At 39.7% G+C, this 20,574-nt stretch overlaps 1 protein-coding gene across 1 annotated transcript in view; it reads right to left on the bottom strand.

Annotated features, from left to right (window-relative positions):
• Positions 1-11,904: 11,904 nt before the first annotated feature.
• slc25a46 (solute carrier family 25 member 46) overlaps positions 11,905-20,574 on the bottom strand; it is a 56,398-nt gene continuing 47,728 nt past the window's right edge. The window contains exons 8-9 of the mRNA XM_073068222.1: positions 17,626-17,683; positions 11,905-14,874 (exon numbers count right to left, since the gene is read on the bottom strand). Coding sequence (XP_072924323.1) covers positions 14,296-14,874; positions 17,626-17,683 — 637 coding nt within the window. The 3' untranslated portion in view covers positions 11,905-14,295. The remainder of the gene's footprint in view (positions 14,875-17,625; positions 17,684-20,574) is intronic.

Raw genomic sequence — 20,574 nt, 5'->3', positions numbered from 1 at the left:
TGACCAGGAACTAGTGAAATTGATGTTCATGTTACCAGTTTTGAGGCTACCCAGATGAAATACAAAGTGTTGCTCCTCCAACTGGAGTTTGGCTTTATCGGGGCAGTAGAAGAGGTCATGGATAGACATGTCAGAATTTAAATGGGTAACAACTGGGAGATCCTGCCTGTTGTGGGACACAGAATGAAAGTGCTCAACAAAGCAGTCTCCCAATGTGTGCTGGGTCTCACCGATCTAGGGAAGGCTGCACTGGATACAACAGATGCCCCCACAGAATCGAAGGTAAAGTGTTGGGTGCTATGAATGGTGGTGAGGGTGAAAGTATAGGGGCAGGTGTAGCACTTGTCACGCTTACAGGGACAAGTGCCAGGAGGGAGATCAATAGGGAGGATTGAGTGGGCAAAAGAATCATGTAGAGAGTGATTCCTATGGAAGGCCGATGGGAGAGACGGGGGTGAGACGGAAAGATATGCTCAGTGGTGCAATCATGTTTTAGATGACAGAAATTACAGAGAATAAATTGCTGGATACAGACACTCATGAGGTGGTAGTTAAGGACAAAGGAAACCCTGTCCCTATTATAGTGACGGAAGATGGAGTGCGGGCAGGTGTGTGGGAAATGGAGGATATATAGGTGAGGGCAGCATTGATGGCAGTAAAAAGAAGACATTTCAGAAAGCCTAACCCTCAGGATAGATGCAGCAGGGACGGAGGAACTGGGAGAAGGGAATAGCATTTTTACAAGTGACAGATATAGTCATAATAACTGTGAGAGTCAGTAGATTTGTAAGTCAGTGCATAATCTGTCTCTAGAGATGGAGAGAGAGAGCTTGAGAATGGGGGGATGGTCAGAAATGGACCAAGTATATTTTGAGGGCAGTGGTGGAAATGGGAGGCAAAGTTGATCAAATTGATGAGGTCAGTGTGGGTGCAGGATGTAGCTCCAATGCAGTCTTTAATGTAACATAGAAAACTTTGGGGCCATTATCAGCATTGACTTGGAACTTGGGCTGTTCCACCTAGCCGACAAAAAGGCAGGCATAGCTAGGGCCCATGCGAGTTTCCATGGCCACATCTTTGGTTTGGAGAAAGTGAAGGAGCCAAAGGAGAAATTGTTATGCAACACACACAAAACGCTGGAGGAAGTCTGCAGCTCAGGCAGCATCGATGGAAACGTGTAAACAGTCAACATTTTAGGCCAGTCGACTGTTTGCTCTTTTCCATCGTTGTTGCCTGACCTGCTGAGCTCCTCCAGCATTTTGTGTGTTGCTATGGATTTCCAGCATCTGCAGATTTCCTCATGTTTGAGAAATTGTTATGTTAAGATCCAGTTCTGCTAGATGGAGCAGGGTGGTGGTGAAGAGGAACTGGTTAGGTCTGTTCATTCATTTCACCTTAATAAGCAGCACAAGATGTATAGTATGGAATCAAAAATACTATAAGGATTCCAAACCATTTGGTATCTACAAGGACCAAAAATATACAGTATAGTTTGCAATACAGTCACCTCCTTCCCATTTCTTTGTGCAACATTGTTTTAATGATTTTCTCACACATGGAAAGCTTTCCCAGCCTGGAAGTCATTGGATTACTAATCAATATTTTCTGGCAGACTGAAATTTAAAAACTTCTTTTCCTTAAAGTTCCAAGGTGACTTTTTAAATATCCTAACTGTGTTTTTAAGTTTCAACTTTAGAACTCCAGAGGGCACAGCCTCAGAATGCAAGGCTGCCCGTTAAAACAGAGCTGAGGAGGGATTTCGTTGGCCAGAGGGTGGTGAATCAGTGGAATTCATTGCCACAGGTGGCTCTGGAGGCCAAGTCACTGGGTATATTTAAAGTGGAGGTTGATAGGTTTGTTAATTTGTAAGGTTGTCTATAGTTACAAGAAGGTAAGTAAATGGGGTTGAGAGGGGTAATAAATCAGCTATAACTGAATGATGGAAAAGACCTGTTGGGGTGAATGGCCTAATTCTGCTCCTATGTCTTATGGTCTAAATGCTAACTTAACTTCTGGATGTTATGCAACATACACAGAGAGCACAATAAACTTGTGTTAATGAGAGCACCTTGCAAGCCTCAGGAAGCTTTGCCTTTCCAAGGCTGTTGACTACTTAAGTAATCAAACTAGAATGCAGAAGAGTGAAAATTACGTGGATCGTTGCTGCTGTCTTTATTCACAGCATACAAGAATAAGAAGGCCACAATTTACCAAGTACCTGATGTCAAGAGGAGTACTACTTTTGCCTTTACTACACAAGTATTAAACACAGGAATTGTTAAGGCTATGCTTAGAGGGACACAACACAATCAACACAATTATTTATTGTTAGAAGCAGTAGACTGCAGGTTATGGTGATTCCCATTTTGCCATCTAATTTGTGGATTGCTCAAATTAAAGGCATAATTGATAACAAAATCAATGGAAATGCAAAGCAAAAATGAATTGTGTGCTAGTTCTCTCTGATGGTGGTGTCTGAAAAGAGGATGCTGTCCAAGTTGCATGCCATCTTGGACAATGTCTCCCATCCATTCCATAATGTACTGGTTAGGCATAGGAGTACATTCAGCCAGAGACTAATTCCACCGAGATGCAACACTGAGCGTCATAGGAAGTCATTCCTACCTGTGGCCATCAAACTTTACAACTCCTCCCTCGGAGTGTCAGACACCCTGAGCCAATAGGCTGGTCCTGGACTTATTTCCACTTGGAATAATTTATTTATTATTATTTAATTATTTATGATTTATATTGCTATATTTCTACACTATTCTTGGTTGGTGCGACTGTAACAAAACCCAATTTCCCTCGGGATCAATAAAGTATGTATGTCTGTAAGTCATGATAGGACACTACAGGGTTTTCAATTGTACCTATTTTTGTGAGAGTTCATTAACTATCTAATTATGAGGAATCAAATTTAATACTTCCAATATACAAGGATGTTTTTATTGTCAGTTAGAGGGAAATTCAAATTTCAAATGATAATTCCTCAACCACCTGTGGGAAGAGATTATAGCTTAAGGTTTCATTTTAACACCTTTAGAAGGATGTCAACACCCCATCAGCTGCCCAGCAATCACAAAAACTGAAAGAACTTGTCATAAATATTTGCATTATCTTGCTCTGTTGCCTTTTATAAACATAACTTGAATGGTGAATCTTTAGCTACAAAATACTCTGGGAATATGCAGCTGCTTTAAAAATGCTATCAGGTTCTTCATGTTGGCAGAGCCCCAGGGCAGAACATGCTTCTTCAAAGACCTCTCAATAGGCAGAGATGAAATTTTTTTTAAAAAGCCACAAGGGAAAAAATTAAGAGTGGTAAGTAGAAATCTTGGTCAAAATGAAGAAGAGTATAATTATCCTGTACCTTTGATTGCCTCGTGAAGGTCTAAAGCACAGAATAATTTTAAACTGTATTATATTTTAAGATAGGATAAATGAAGAGTTGCTTTTGCATGGGTGCATGCACAGAATTGGGGCCTGGCAGGGGCAGAAATAGCTGTATCCATTGAACCATTGAAGAAGTTTTAAAATAAGAACTTTAAAACCGAGGCACTGAAAATTATGATCCACAGGAACCTGTGAAGAGCAGGAGTAACAGTGGTGCAGAACGAGAAGCAGAATTTTGGATGGGCTGAGTTGCATAGATGGTATGGCAACTGAGAGGCAGCATAGCAATTTTCAGCAAAGGATGGACTAAAATAATATTAGATGGGAACCTGCTGCTGTTTGCCTATCACCACAATAGGTCACTGGCTCTCCATTTGGCCTTGGATTACCTGGACAATAGTAATACTCAGCCGGCTATTTATTCATTACAGTTCAGCATTAAACACAATCATCCCCTCAGTACAAATCAACAAGCTCCAATACCTGGACCTGTCTGTACCTCCCTCTGTTACTGGATCATTGACGTCCCCACCAGGAGACCATAGTCTGCACAGATCAGAAATTACATCTCCTCCTCATGGACAATCAACACTAGCACACCTCAAGGAGGTGCACTTAGCCCACTGTTCTGCTCTCTCTACACCCACGTTTGTGTAGCTAGGCACAGCTCAAACATCATCTAAAATTTGCCAATGACAACAATTATTGGCAGAACCGAAGAAGTCCTGAAGAAGGGTCTCGGCCTGAAACATCGACTGTTTATTTATTTCCACAGATGCTGCCTGACCTGTTGAGTTGCTTTGGATTTCCAGCATCTGTGGGATTTCTCATGTTTATTGTTGGCAGAATTTCAGATGATAATGTGGAGGTGAACAGAATTGAAATAGATCTGCTGCTTGAGTGGTGTCGCAGCAACAATCTTGCACACAACATCCGTAAGACCAAGGAATTGATTGTGGACTTCAGGAAGGGGAAGTTGAGGGAACACACAGCCGTTATTATTGAGTAATTAGAAGTGGAAAGGGTGAGCTGGGTGTCAACATCCCTGACAAAGCAAGAACAACAATGACTATATTTAATTAGTTTGAGGAGAAATGGTACATGACCAAAGACACTCACACATTTCTACAGATGTACTGTGGAGAACATTCTAACTGTCTGATACGGAGTTAGTACACAGGATTGGAAATAAATACAGAAAGTTGTAAACTCAGCCAACTCCATCACAGGTACTAGCCTCCCAGCATCCTTTAAAAGGCAATGCTACAAAAAGCCGGCATCCATCGTCTAGGACATGTCCTCTTCTCACTGCTACCATCAAAGAGGTGATGGAGGAGTCTGAAGACTCACACTGAATGTTTCCAGAACAGCTTCTTCCCTTCTGTTATAAGATATCTGAATGTGTGATGAACCCATAAACACTACCTCAGTATTTTCCCCTCTCTCTCTGCATTATTTCTGGTCCCTATATTTTATTGTGATTTACAGCTACGTATTGCAATGTACTGCTGCTAGAAAACAACACATTTCATGACATGTGCCAGTGATATTAGACCTGATTCTGAAGGAGCAACATTAGAAATAGAATATATTTGATAAAGTATAAGGACCAGAAATAAAGTGGAAGCAATATAATGCTCGAGAGATGGAAATGGGCATCACATAGGGATTCTAACCTTATCTCAGCAACCATCGTTGGGCAGCACACAGATAATGGAAGCAGCAGAAATGAGTGTACTCTCAAGAACTTGAGACAAGGGTGCTGGAACTGGAAGTCCTCAGAGGTACTTTTTTGATCAATAATGAAACCATTGTGGACAGTCCCACCAAGTTTGACAATAGATGGTATTTGAAAAAAAGTAAGTGAGATAATACAGAAGATGTTTCGTTGAAATAACTTAACTAGTAAGATCAGAAAGCAGTTTAACACTCTGAAAGGAGATTTCAGATTTAAGCCACAGGGTCAAGTTCTCTGGGAAATTAAACACCTGGATGATACCTCAAAGTACAAAAGGTAGAAACACAAGAATGTGAAGATGAGAGGGGGGGATGTTGGGGGTGTTGCCATAAATGTAAGTGACAATCCTGCGCGACATTGCTATAGCTCAGGCTGTCAGAGTTTGGTCTTAAATTCAAATGGTGCCTATAATGAGTTTGTATGTCCTTCCTGCAAACATGTGGGTTTCCTGCCATATTCCAAAAATGTACCAGTTATTAGGCTAATTGGGTGTTATAAATTGTCCTGCAATTAGGGTAGACTGATATGCAGTGTGGTTCATTGGACCAGAAGTGTCTGTCCCACACCATATCTCTAAATAAAACTAATAATAAAAATTAAAAATAAGAAAAATGTGACCATTTTGTTTACCTTCATTCATTTGGGGTTGTCACTGGCAATGCTGACATTTATTGCTCATCCCTAACTGAGGGGTTCAGTTGAGGGTAACCAATTGAGCAGGATGGCATATTGATGGCAAAGTTCTCTCTCTGACAGATGCTAGTAAATTCAAGTGGTGTTTTTTTCCCCAGCAATTTGGAAATCTTCAGTTACTGTGACTATTCAACACTATCTAAAAATTTCTAATTTTTATCAATTTTAATTTCAGACTTTGATCAACTATTCAAAAATGAACTCTCATTACCATGGGTCAATAGATGTGAAGTAAGGTGACGCAGCAGCGAAGTGGTTAGCACAATGTTTTACAATACAAACGACCTGAATTCAATTCCCGCTGCTGCCTATAAGGAGTTTGTACAATCTCCGCGTGGGTTTCCTCTCACAGTCTAAAGGTGTACGGGTTGATAGGCTAATTGGTAATTGTAAATTGTCCCATGATTAGGCTCAGGTTACATTGTGGGATTGCTGGGTAGCATGGCTCAAACAGCCAGAAGGACCTTTTCCACGCTGCAAACAAACAAACAAAGAAATAAATAAATTCTGGTTACTAGTCTAGCAACTTAACCGTTATCTTACCCCATGCTGCAGCAAATTTAAAACTAGCTAAATATTTTAAGTAGAAGGCCAATTCCTGGTTTATAAGTATAAATAACTGGAGGGGAGTGGGTGGGGAAAAGAGCAAAGTGACTTCCTTTCTTGAACCATAAGACAAAGGAGCAGAAGTCAGCCATTCGGCCCATCAAGTCTGCTCTGCCATTTCATCGTGAGCTGATCTAATCTCCCCTTTAGTCCCATTCCCCGACCATGACCTTTGATGCCCTGATTACTCAGATACCTATCAATCTCTGCCTTAAATACACCCAATGACTTGGCCTCCACTGCTGCCCATGGTAACAAATTCCATAGATTCGCCACCTTCTGGCTAAAAAAATGTTTTCGCATCTCTGTTCTGAATGGGTGCCCTGCAATCCTCAAGTCATGTCCTCTCATACTAGACTCCCCCACCATAACTTAGGTGCTGAAACCCGGGAAACAACTTTGCCACATCCACTCTCCATGCCTTTCAACATTTGAAATGTTTCTATGAGGTCCCCCCTCATTCTTCTAAACTCCAAAGAGTACAGTCCAAGAGCGGTCAAACGTTCCTCATATGTTAACCCTCTCATTCTGGGAATCATTCTAGTGAATCTTCTCTGAACCCTCTCCAATGTCAGCACATCCTTTCTTAAATAAGGAGCCCAAAACTGCACACAGTATTGCACCAAGTGAGGTCTTACCAGTGCCTTATAGAGCCTCAACATCACATCCCTGCTCCTATACTCTATTCCTCTAGAAATGAATGCCAACATTGCATTTGCCTTCTTCACCACTGACTCAACCTGGAGGTTAACCTCTAGGGTATCTTGCACAAGGATGCCCAAGAACTTTGGATTCGCTCCCTATTTAAATAATAGTCTGCCCATTTATTTCTTCTACCTAAGTGCATGACCGTACACTTTCCGACATTGTAATTCATTTGCCACTTCTTTGCCCATTCCCCCAATCTATCCAAGTCTCTCTGCAGACTCTCTGTTTCTTCAGCACTACTGGCCCCCTCCACCTATCTTTGTATCATCAGCAAACTTAGCCACAAAGCCGTTTATTCCATAATCCAAATCATTGATATACAACGTAAAAAGCGGCCCCAACACAGACCCCTGTGGAACAGCAGCCAACCAGAATGGGATCCCTTTATTCCCACTCTCTGTTTCCTGCCAATCAACCAATGCTATATCCACGTATGTAACTTCCCCATAATTCCATGATGTTATCTTGTTTAGCTGCCTCATGTGCGGCACCTTGTCAAAAGCCTTCTGAAAATCCAAATATACATCATCCACTACATCTCCCTTGTTTAGCCTACTTGTAATTTCCTCAAAAAATTGCACTAGGTTTGTCAGGCAGGATTTTTCTTTAAGGAAACCATGCTGAGTTCTGCCTATCTTGTCATATGCCTCCAGGTACTCCGTAACCTCATCCTTGACAATCGACTCCAACAACTTCCCAACCACCGATGTCAAGCTAACAGGTCTATAATTTCCATTTTGCTTCCTTGCCTCCTTCTTAAATAGCAGAGTGACATTTGCAATCTTCCAGTCCTCCAGAACCAGGCCAGAATTCCTTTTGAAAGATCATTGCTAATGCCTCTGCAATCTCCACTGCTACTTCCTTCAGAACACAAGGGTGCATTCCATCTGGTCCAGGAGATTTATCTACCCTTAGACTATCAGCTTCCTGAGTACTTTCTCTGTCGTAATTGTGACTGCGCGTATTTCTCTTCCCTGATACCTTTGACTGTCCGGCATATTGCTGATGTCTTCCTCAGTGAAGACTGATGCAGAATATCGTTCAGTTCCTCCGCCATCTCCTTATCTCCCATTACAATTTCTCCAGCATCATTTTCTATCGGTCCTATATCTACCCTCACCTGTCTTTTACTCTTTATATATTTGAAAAAGCTTTTAGTATCCTCTTTGATACTATTTGCTAGCTTCCTTTCATAGTTCATCTTTTCCCTCTTAATGACCTTCTTAGTTTCCTTTTGTAAGCTTTTAAAAACTTCCCAATCCTCTGTCTTCCCACTAATTTTTGCTTCCTTGTATGCCCTCTGCTTTCATTTTACTTTGGCTTTGACTTCTCTTGTCAGCCATGGTTGCATCCTTTTTCCATTCAAAAATTTCTTCTTCTTTGGAATATATGTCTTGTGCCTTCCTCACTTCTCGCATAAACTCCAGCCACTGCTGCTCTGCCGTCCTTCCCGTTAGTGTCCCTTTCCAGTCAACCTTGGCTAGTTCCTCTCTCATGCCACTGTAATTTCCTTTACTCCACTGAAATATCGATACATCGGATTTCAGCTGTTCTTTCTCAAATTTCACAGTGAACTCGATCATGTTATGATCACTGCCTCCTAAGGATTCTTTCACTTCCATCTCTCTAATCACCTCTGGTTCATTACACAATACCCAATCCAGTACAGCCTATCCCCTAGTGGGCTCAACAGCGAGCTGTTCTAAAAATCCATCTCGTAGACATTCTACAAATTCTCTCTCTTGAGATCCAGTGCCGACCTAATTTTCCCAATCCACTCACATGTTAAAATCCCCTACAATTATCATAACACTGCCCTTCTGGCAAGCTTTTTCTATTTCCTGTTGTCATTTGTAGTCCACATCATTGCAGCTGTTTGGAGGCCTGTAGATAACTGACATCAGGGTCCTTTTACCCCTGCGATTTCTTAGCCCAACCCATAAAGATTCTGTACCTTCTGATCCCATGTCAACTCTTTTTAATGATTTAATATCATTTCTTACCATTAAAGCTATGCCACCCCCTCTACCTACCTGCCTATCCTTCCGATACACTGTGTATCCTTGGACGTTCAGCTCTCAGAGACATGCACAGGACTGAGACCATGATGGGGTATGGACATAGATGGACATGGATCTCAAGTGAGTGAGTTTGTTGAATGCCAAAAAGATTGCTTTTTAGAGCAGTTTGTCATTAAGCCTACTAGGGGATCAGCTATACTGGATTGGGTGTTATGTAATGAACCAGAGGCAATTAGGGAGCTTAAGGTTTAAAAAAAACCCTTAAGAACCAGTGATCACAACATGATTGAACTCAACTTGCAATTTGATAGGAGAAAGTAAAGTCTGATGTAGCAGTATTTCAGTGGAGTAAGGGAAATTACGGTGGTATGAGAGAGGAGTTGGCCAAAGTAAATTGGAAGGAGCTGCTGGCAGGGAGGGTCAGCAGAGAGCAGCAATGGCATACGTTTCTGGGAAAAATGAGGAAGGTGCAGGACATGTGTATTCCAAAAATAAAGAAATACTCAAAAGGCAAAATAGTAGAACCATGGCCAACGAAGCCAAAGCTAATGTAAACACAAAAGAGGGCATACAACTAAGCAAAAATTAGTGGGAAAATAGAGGATTGGGAAGCTTTTAAAAACCTAATGAGAGCAACTAAAAGAATCATTAGAATGGAGAAGATGATATATGAAAGCAAGCTAGCAAATATTATCAAAGTAGACAGTAGAAGCTGTTTCAAGTATGTAAAAAAAAGAGATGAGAGTGGATATAGGACCGTTAGAAAATGAGACAGGAGAAATATAATAGGGGACAAGGAGATGGCAGATGAACTAAATGAGTATTTTGCATCAGTCTTCACTGTGAAGACACTAGCAGTGTGCTTGATGTTTTAAGTCACCCAAACCAGATGAACTGCACCCTAGGGTTCTGAAAGAGGTAGCATTAGAGATTGTGGTGGCATAAGAAATGATCTTTCAAAAATCATTGGACTCTGGCAATGGAGTCAGAGGACTGGAAAATTGCAAATGTCACTCCACTCTTTAAGAAAGGAAGAAGGCAGCAGAAAGGAAATTATAGACCAGTTAGCCTAACCTCAGTGGTTGGAAAGATGTTGGAGTCAACTGTTAAGGACGAGGTGGTGGAGTACTTGGTGACACAGGACAAGATAGGATGAAGTCAGCATGGTTTTCTTTAAGGGAAAATCCTGCCTGACGAACCTGTTGAAATTCTTTGAGGAAATTACAAGTAGGATAGATAAAGGGGATGCAATGAATGTTGTGTATTTGGACTTTCAGAAGGCCTTTGACAAGGTGCCACACATGAGGCTGCTAAACAAGTTAAGAGCCCATGGTATTATAGGAAAGTTACTGGCATGGTTAGAGCATTGGCTGATTGGAAGAAGGGAATAAAAGGATCCTTGTCTGGCTGGCTGCCAGTGACTAGTGGTGTTCTGCAGGGGTCAGTTTTGGGACTTTTAATGCGGTATATATCAATGATTTAGATGATGAAATAGATGGCTTTGTTGCCAAGTTTGCAGACGATACAAAGATTGGTGGAGGGGCAGGTAGTGTTGAGGAAATAGGTAGGATGCAGAAGGTCAGATTAGGAGAATGGGCAAGAAAGTGGCAAATGAATATTGGAAAATGCCTGGTCATGCACTTTGGTAGTAGGAATAATGTGCGGACTATTTTCTAAATGGGGAGAAAATACAAAAATCTGAGATAGAAATGGATTTGTGAGTCCTTGTGCAGAATATGGCATCAAAGGTTACTGGGGAAAGGCTAAGAAATGGGGTTGAGGAGGAGAGAAAAAAGTATCAGCAATGATTGAATGGTGGAGCAGATTCGATGGACCAAATGGCATAATTCTGTTCTTATGTCTTATAGATACAAGTGCAGTAAGAGTATAACTGGTTATATATAATAGTAATCAGAAGGTCAAGAAGTAACTATACTCTTCAGCTTAAATACTGAAGCAATTGACATTGTGCTGCAGATTAGTCCCAACAATCACCAGGTACAGTATTATTCTGGATTCAGTCAGAAATAAAAAGACTTATGTAGCCTTCAATTTTACAACATGCCGTACAAATTCTTTCTTTAAAACAAAATTCAAGCAACAACAGAATTGAAATAATTTCAGGTGCATTGTTGTTGCTGAAATCTCCGTTCACAAAATCGTGAAGAGAGAACTACTACTTGGAATTTATATTGCTTGTGACATGGAATCTGGAGAAGTGCCATGATAAACGTTCTACATTTCCTACAACAGGTTCATATTTTACTGTATAGTCATTAAATCTACCAACTAAGTCAAGGCATTGATTGACAAAGAAAATGTACAGCTGAGGAGACAAGTGGTCATTTACAGGTGGTAGTAAAATATATCAGCAATTTGGAGCATAATGCTCTCCTTTAAACTAAGCAAAAAATTAGTAATTTATAGTTGAGAATTACAATTTTTTTTCTGGACAGGCAAAAGGACAGGCTAATCACAACTTCCAATCCACCCTTTTAATTATGTGCTCTATAACTTAAATTGGTCATCATCAAGGATCCCCACCATCCAGACCATGCTCTCCTCTTGCTGCTGCCATTAGGAAAGAGATACAGGAGCTTCAGGACCCACACCACCAAGTACAGGAACAGTTACTATCCTTCAATCATCTAGCTATTAAATCAGAGAGGTAACTTCACTCCTCCCACCTCCAACAATCTAGAGATTCACCTTCAAGGATTCTTCATGTCATGTTCTCAATAATAATAAATAAGCAATAAACATCTTTATTTCTTTAGTATCTTTGTTTCTTTTCTGTGCAAGTACAAAAACTTGCTGTCTTTTGCATATTTGTTATCTGCCTCGTGCAGATTTTCATTTATTCCATTGCTTCTTAGTATTTACTGCGAATGCTCACAAGAAAATAAATCTCAGGCGAGTATATAGTGACATATATGTACTTTGATAACAAATTTACTTTGAACTTTGGTACTTTTCATTTCTTTCTGCAGCTTCCTTTCTAGTCCACTTCAGATGAGACTAGAGCCTAATACACATCTGAGCAGAAACAGAGAAAACACAAAGTATCCATCTTTCTCAGGATATTTTTCTTCCCCACTAAGCACCTAAGCACTTTTTTTTAAAAAGTCAATTGATAGACTGTGCTTAGACTTCAGGAATAATTTACAAGAAAGGTTTGTAGATAACAGGTCTTCAGCCAGTAATTTTCTAACAAGATACGATCAGATAAGGACAATGTGGCATAATTTGAGACATACATGTATATATCAGCAAATTTCCCATCAACTTTCTTGGAATCAGTAATAAGGTAAATATTTCCAGAATCACTATCATACAAAGAATTATCCTATTTTTCAGAAAGTGTTAAGGTCACTTGTGGAATTGAAAGTAGCTAGATTGAATTGGACATTGTTAAACACACAATTAGCATTTAATGAAAGCAGTTCTGAGTGAAATCTGGATCCAAGTATTTCCTTTCCATTATTCTGCAACATGCAAGCTATTTGCACACCTAACAAAGAATTCCATGCTCTTTTGAGACTTAAGGATTCAACTTGAACATTCAAATCTAATTACGAAGCAAGTTAAACATTATTATATAAGATTTTATCTGTTGTGCTGCAGTGAAGTACTACTTGCTTTTTCCCCTTCCTATCTGTCCTGAAAGCAGCCCCCCCCCACCTCACCTCCCCAAAGAAAAAATAATTTTCACAGAGCCTTTAAAATTTCAATTTAGAGCCAAACCTGCACATTAACAATAGTGGATGTTTCAAAGAGGAATGGGTCCAGAATATTGAAGATTACACACACTCACTGATGTTTAATCCATCCCATTTCAAATTTATACTTTAAGTCCATGCCAGCAATAAGGATAAAATGTCAAAGTTTAGCTCCTTTAGAAATGTTTAAATCTTTAAGCTTTGTGGAAAAATAACATTTGATTCTGTTTAATCACAGTGAAGCTACATTAGGAAATGAGATTGATGAAAGGTCTCAGCCAGAATTGTCAACAATTTATTCATTTCCATTGATGCTGCCTGACCTCCTGAGTTCCTCCAACATTTTGTGTGTGTTGCTTGGATTTCCAGTATCTGCAGAATTGCTTGTGTTTAGGTAATGAGATTGATAGATTTCAGTAATCATAATTTATAGTAAATGAAATTGAAGCTGTTGAGCAAATAGTAAATTCAAAGTAATTTTCAATTAATATATATGATTATTTACCATTACCCAGTGAAGAAAAGGATGCAAGTGCTACTTAAAGACTGCAGATGATGGGGCATGAAGTACCAAACTCAGATATACATGCTTTTTTTCTTTGATAATTTATATATTTAGTTGACCAAACAGGCAAGCATTTGCCCTGGAAAAGTTGAAAATATATATTTGAACCAGATCACAAATGGCATCACAGCAATACATTAACCTTCATTAAATTGCTATGTTATTAATCATACAGTGATATTATTTAACACGCTACATCCAAAAATAAAGCCACACTCTTGATACCTTGAACTGAAGAAATTCAGTAAGGCAAAGCCAATCAAAATTAGCAAATGCAAACACTGTGCAGCAAAACACCACTATAACTTCAACCACATATTAAGCCATAATTATGATGATTCTCCCTTACTTACCATTTAATATTTTTTATGTAGACAAATTTGCTAAGGATGAAGAATTGTGACACCTTCTGCAATAAAGAAATGTGTCAGGGGCATGAAAATCATCTCCAATCATGGTGCAAGGTTATAGATTTAGATGTCGATCAAAAATTATGTAAAAAAAAATGCTGTTAGTTATTTCAATCAAATAATAGAGCAAGATATTATGGTTATGATTAATCTCTTGCTTAATGTTATTTGAATGGATGCTGCATTATGATATATCAAAAGGAGAATCATGGAGAATAGCAGACACCACTTTTGAAGGACACTAAAGGTCACATATCATGGACATCTTTACAATTTTACAAATATCTTAAATTTTAAAATTAGATTTTCACCAATTCAGTAGTTTAACAGTTAACAGTGCATTTTATTAGAGTTTCCTAACATGCACCACTGAAAATTAATAATATATTCTTCATTGTTACGGATTATTTATCTTACAAAGACATCTTAAATGCCAGGATTAGGTGGCATTTTGTAACCACATAGAATATATAATCCTAGTTATCTGCAGTACAGCAGCGTGCAATGTGTACTGGACAAGAACTGCCCCAAAACCCTTATAAAATCCAAAGATGCCTTCTTCTTTTTTGATGATGTTAATACAGTCTTTCATTCCCTCATACTGAGTGTTAATAGGAAGAACTTCATATCCATGGTCTGTGTTGTCAATGATGGTGCGAGTTCCTTGAACATGGAGGCGGTGAAGTACCGTTTCCAATGGGTAAACTAAAACATCAGCACAAAGATTTGCAACAAAACCAGCAATAAGTTCAGGGAAATAAGAATCCAGAACAGTTTGTACAGAACTAGAAGTCTCAGTTGGGTACTGTTGCGATGTTTTTCTCCGTAAAAGAAATAGAATTATTTTCTGGATGATGCCACTGATGATGTAATGGAGCACTCCATGCAAGACAGTAGGGAAGACTAATACTCCAAGAGGAAGCAAACGCTTGCTATGTGGGACACCCATTCCCACCAGTCTGCAGACACCTTCCTTCACACAATCCAATATTCCTGGATTGTCTCTAACAATTTCACTCTGCAAATATAATACACAATAAGTTATTCATTTTTAAATACGTCATACAGCGCAACTCATGTTATAGAGGGGTTACATTCCCAAAAAAGTCCACATTAATGTCTGTAAAGCTCTTAACAAAATATTCCCCCCCCCCTCCACATTTCATGTTAATTTTTCCCCTCACAAATTCTGAGAGAGTATATTTTTATTCTGCATCTCAAAATTTTGGTAGTGATTTGTGAATTCCATAGGGTAAACTTATTTCAACAAGAATCTTCAACTACTGTATTTGCATTTAAACAATTAATACTGGATGAATTTTAAAAGGTCAAGTGGAAATTTCCAGATGTAACAGCAAAAAGGGTTTATGCCTTCATTAATTTCTTAGAATTCTACCTTTCATGAAAGTTCATTATGGACTGATGCTATTTGTTTTGACAGCAGCTATACACACTGAAAGTATGGAATATGTGTAACATCATCCTTGAGTGTAGTGCTGTAAAATTACTGTATATCTGAGAGTCTCTGCTTTCAGTCCTTGTATCAATCTCAACCTCCTTGTATCAACCTCAATCTCATGCTTTGTGTGACCTGGATAAGCATGTAGGAAGAAAATAGTTTTAGTTTCACAAAATCAAGGTCAGGATTGGCATCTAATAGCACTCCAAGTCATGCTGAGAATTTCCTGGGGATTTTTCTATGCAGCTGAGAAATTCGTAGCACTACTCAGCACCTGTGAAATGAGAGAGAGTCAATACTTCAGCTTAAAAACTTTGTCAAATACTTCATTCTGACAAAAGCTTAGCTGAAATATTGACTGTTACTCTTTTTGCAAATGTTGACCAATCTGCTGAATGTCGCCAGCATTTTCTGTTGAAGCATCCAGCACCTTTCTAGCATGGGCAGTTTTTTTTGATTTTCACGTGCAGCTACAAAAGTGAGGAATGTAGCGAGTGATAGTCAATCACATTGGTTTACAGGTTTGCATAATAGTAATACTGATAGTGAAGACACCTTAAGAATGTAATTTGTAACTGATGCACAAGGAAATATAGATACTGCTCCTGTGAAAGTTATCACCAAGTGTGTGCTGAGAGGGAGCGGAAGCCTCAATAAAGGAAGAAGTATTGATGTGATGCGATTAGTTTCAGGAGATAGGGATGAATTTAAAGAGGAGAATCACAGAAGATGATGATCAATGGATTACCCCATCTTATAAGTGTGCTGGTGAGTTAATGAACAATTCAGATAATTAACAATGTAAATGAATAAATGGAACCAAATTTAGGCTTTAGATTACTGCAAAAATCTAAGACATACCATGTCTGTGGTGTGGTTGTGGAATTTATAATTTAGGAGGGGGTTTAGTATGAACTAGTAGAGAAAAAGCAAGGTGCAGAGAGAACCAAAATACACAGAAACATCTAGAGCAAAGGCAAGGTTCAAAGTATATATACGTCATCTTATACTACCCTGAGACTGATTTTACAGGCATTCATAGACAAAAGAATTAAAATCAATGAAAAGTTATACACAAAGACTTACAACCAAGTTGCAAAAAAAAAAGACAAACTGCGCACATACAAAAAATACATAAATAAGTAAATAAATAACACTGAGAAAATGAGTTGTGGAGTTCTTGAAAGTGAGTGAATAGGTTGTGAAATCAGTTCCATGGCGAAGTGAGTGAAGTTATCTACGTTGGTTCAGGAGCATTATGGTTGAAGGGTAATAACTGTTCCTGAATATGGTGATGTGAGACCTAAGGCTCCTGTACCTCCTTCTCAATCAGCAGAGAGAAGAGAGCATGGCCTGGCTGGTGGGGGTCCTTGTGATGGATGCTGTTTTCTTGTGGCAGTGGTCCTTGTAGATGTGCTCAATGATGGGGAGGCTTTTCTTGTGATAGAGGTGTGTCCACCGCTTTTTGTAGGCTCAGAGAAGGAAATGCAAGGCTGTCCAAGAGAGGCAAGAAAAAAAATGAGGCTGAAGGTAGATTTGGAGTGGATGTGGAACGCATAAAATTGATGAGGTGCAGGCAGAAGGTTGCACATTGGAACATGACGTTACACTACACGAAACAAGTCTCTCAAAGTAAATTTTTTAAATGGGAGTTTTTGTCAAAGAAATGTTAAAGGTGCTTTATAAACGCAGCTACAGACTCAGTAACAGATTAATTAATAACACAGGGAAAATTAAGGCTAATGTTTAACATAAGCATGCCACTTAGAAGAGTGAACAATGAAAAATAAATGGCTGAGACTACAGCTTAAAATCTCAAATGCATTGTTACTGGTAAACATGTTAACAAATCAGCCATTTCTGTAATTCATAGATGGGTCAAACCCCTTTTCTGCAGAATCCCTCAAATCAATCAATGCAATTTCCTAATTTAAGTTTGAATTTTGAAGTCCTAAGATGTACATTTTCTGAACAGAAAACTGCTATTGATAAACAAAAAGGAGGGCAGCAATTTTTCACTAAATTTGTGGAATCGTTGACAGCTTAATGGTAAAATTCCAATAAGAACTATTCAGTTCAAAAATCTTCAATTGCTATTGTTTGATTACTAATGCAACAAATTTTGATCTCCTTTACTGTAATCTGTGGTTATAGTTTTAACAAGTAGTGAACAATAAATAGCTCTGACATAATTTGCCAAGTTTTCAAGTGTTATTTGGTAATGACCGTTAGGAAACAATTTGGATACAAGACAACCATTTACACCCTTCTATATGAAGCATAGATTAATAGACAAAAATGAAAATTTACCTGCACAGTTTCAATTAAACTAGCTGAGTAAAAAGGCATTGCCACAGCACATGTCAGCCTGCAAAAATGAGTGAAAAAATAATTAATTTATTTTAGTCTGTGAAACTACCAAAATCTCACAAATATGTTCAAATGACTCTAAAATCCATTCACTTTAAGCTATAGCTTAATTTTTTATTCTAAGGTATTTTTATCTACAGATGCAACACAATAAGAAGCTTTTTTGGCCCAAGCCCGAGATGCTCAATTACACCCACTTGACCAATTAAACTACTAATCTGTACGTGTACCTTTGGAATGTGGGGGGGGGGGGGGGGGGAAACCAGAGCACCTGGAGGAAACCCACACTGTCATGGGGAAAACATACAAATTCCTTATAAACAGTGGCAGAATTGATGCTGGGTTGCTGGTGCTGCAAGTGTTATGCTAACCACTAGGCTACTGAGGCCACCAGTGTTCTGAGTGGAAGTGGAAAATGGGACTGTTCTGATTTCTTCTTATTATTATATTGTTAAATTATTCTTGTTATATTGCAGGTCGGTGGGACTAGGTGAGAGTAAGCGTTCGTCACGGACTAGAAGGGCAGAGATAGCCTGTTTCCGTGCTGTATTTGTTATATGGTTACCACTCAAAGAGCAAATATAACTGGACCATCAAGCCAGCTCTGACATTCATCAAGATCATACTTTCTAACTCGGTGCTATTTTCCGGAACCACCCCATATCCCTTGGTTCCCTTATTAATAAGAAATTATATTAATTTGATTGAGGGAACTTCCAGGGCTTGCTGAGTAGAGAACTTTGAAAATTTGATTTCATGCAGTTAAATGCATACTGTAAATAAATACCTGCTACTAACCTGTGCATCCTGGCCTCGGTTCCTCAGTTTGTGAAAAAATCCACTCTACCATGCCCTGAAATGAGCCCTTTTCTTTTCAGTACTGGAAAATACAGCTCTAGTCTACTCAATTTTTCCCCTCATTCAGCAAACACACCGTCGCTGGATTGCTTCATTTGCTGCATTGCTTCTACATTAACTACATCTTTCTTCAGCAGGGTAACAAATCTATGCACAATACTCCAGGTAAGTTTTTCCAAGGCCCTATATAATTGAAGACACAAATGACTGCAGACATTGGAATCTTGAGCAAAAAATAACTTGCTGGAGGAATCAGAAGCTCTGGCAGCACCTTTAGGGATGAAAGGAATTATCAATATTATGGGTCAAAACCTTGTATCAGGCCTTGCAAAAATAAGTGGAGTGTATAAAATCTGGACATCCATGGTAAAAAATGAAGCAATGAGGAGCAGAGAAACAGAAGTTGTCAAAATTATGAAGAACATGTAAGGTGTACCAAATGTAGGTGGGAAGGCCCTAAACAAGGGAGGACAGAATAAAGTCAATGCATGAGGAGATCAATTCAGTGGGCAAGAACATGCTGGAACAATGAGCCTACCAGCCCAGTCGTCTTATGTGGATACACAAGATCTTCTGCAAATGCTGGAAATCCAGAGCGTACACACAAAAAATGCTGCAGAAAATCAGCAGGTCAGGCAGCATTTACGGAAACAAACAAGTAGTCGATGTTTTGGGCCAAGAGCCTTCATCGGTTTTGGAAAGGCAAGGGGAAAGAAGAACAAGCAGGTAGGGGTGAGCAAGGACTGGAAGCTAGAAGGTAATAGGTGAAGCCAGGTGGGTGGAGGAGGGGGATGAAGAAAGAAACTGAGAGGTGACAGGTGGAAAAGGTAAAGGGCTGGAGAAGGAGGAGTCTTGACAGGAGAGCAGAGCAGGTGGGTCATGAGAGAAAGCAAAGGAAGAGATGGAGCACTGGGGGGGGGGGTGATAGGTACGTGAAGAGATGGGGGGAGGGCAGAGGGAATTGAAGAGGGAAGGAGAAGGGTGAAAAAGTTACCAAAAGCTGGAGAAACCAATGTTCATGCCATCAGGTTGAAGGCTACTCAGATTGAATATGAGGTGTTGCTCCTCCATCTGAGAGTGGCCTCATTGTGGCAGTAGGGGTGGGCATGGACCGACATGTCAGAATGAGAATGGGGATTAGAATTAAAATGGTTAGCCACCAGAAAACCAGCTTTCTGCAGATGGAGAGAAGGTGCTCGACAAAGCAGACCCCAATCTACGTTGGGTTTCACCAATATAGAGAAGGCTGTATCGGGGGCATTGGATAGAGTATACTACCTCCACAGATTTGCAGGTGAAGTGTTGCCTGATCTGGAAGAACAGTCTGGGTCTCTGAATGGAAGTGATGGAGGAGGTGAATGGGCAAGAGTAGCACTTCGAAGTCACAGAGCGAGCAAAAACTAAAGTAAGTGGAGAGTAGGAAGGTGGGGGTGGTATTATCCCACTGAAGCTGGCAGAAGTTGCAAGGAATAAAGTGCTGAATGTGGAGGCTCATGGGGTGGTAGGTGAGGACAAGAGGAACTCCATATCCCTGTTAAGGTGGCATGAAGATGGGGTGAGGGTGGATCTCTGGGTATTGTAGTGATGTGGGTGAGGGCAACATCAATGGTGAAGGAAAGGAAAACACATTCTTTGAAGGGGACGTCTCTGATGTTCTGGAAAGCTTCATCCTGAAAACAGATGCAGTGAAGATGAAGGAACTGAGAAAAGGGAATGGCCTTTCATTGATGGGAAGATGAATAGTCAAGATAGCCATGGGAGTCAGTAGGTCAATAAAAGATATAGATAGTTTGTCTCCAGAGATGGAGGCAGAGAGATAGAGAAAAGAGAGAGCAGTTTCAGAAACAGACCAAATATCAATCCACCATTGAATCTTAGGCAAGAGACAGAAGTGGGAAAAGTTGAGTTGGAGAACCATCTGTCATTGGTGTAGTCATGGCTCAGTGGCTGGTGTGAGGAGGTATCTGACAGCTGCTGACTCTCCGAGGTAGAATTCAGACTGCCAAACGACAACCCGTGACTGTGGGTTTG

Source organism: Hemitrygon akajei, chromosome 2 (genome assembly GCF_048418815.1).
Source record: "Hemitrygon akajei chromosome 2, sHemAka1.3, whole genome shotgun sequence".
Taxonomy (NCBI): domain Eukaryota; kingdom Metazoa; phylum Chordata; class Chondrichthyes; order Myliobatiformes; family Dasyatidae; genus Hemitrygon; species Hemitrygon akajei.
This window is presented reverse-complemented; position numbering and strand designations above follow the sequence as displayed.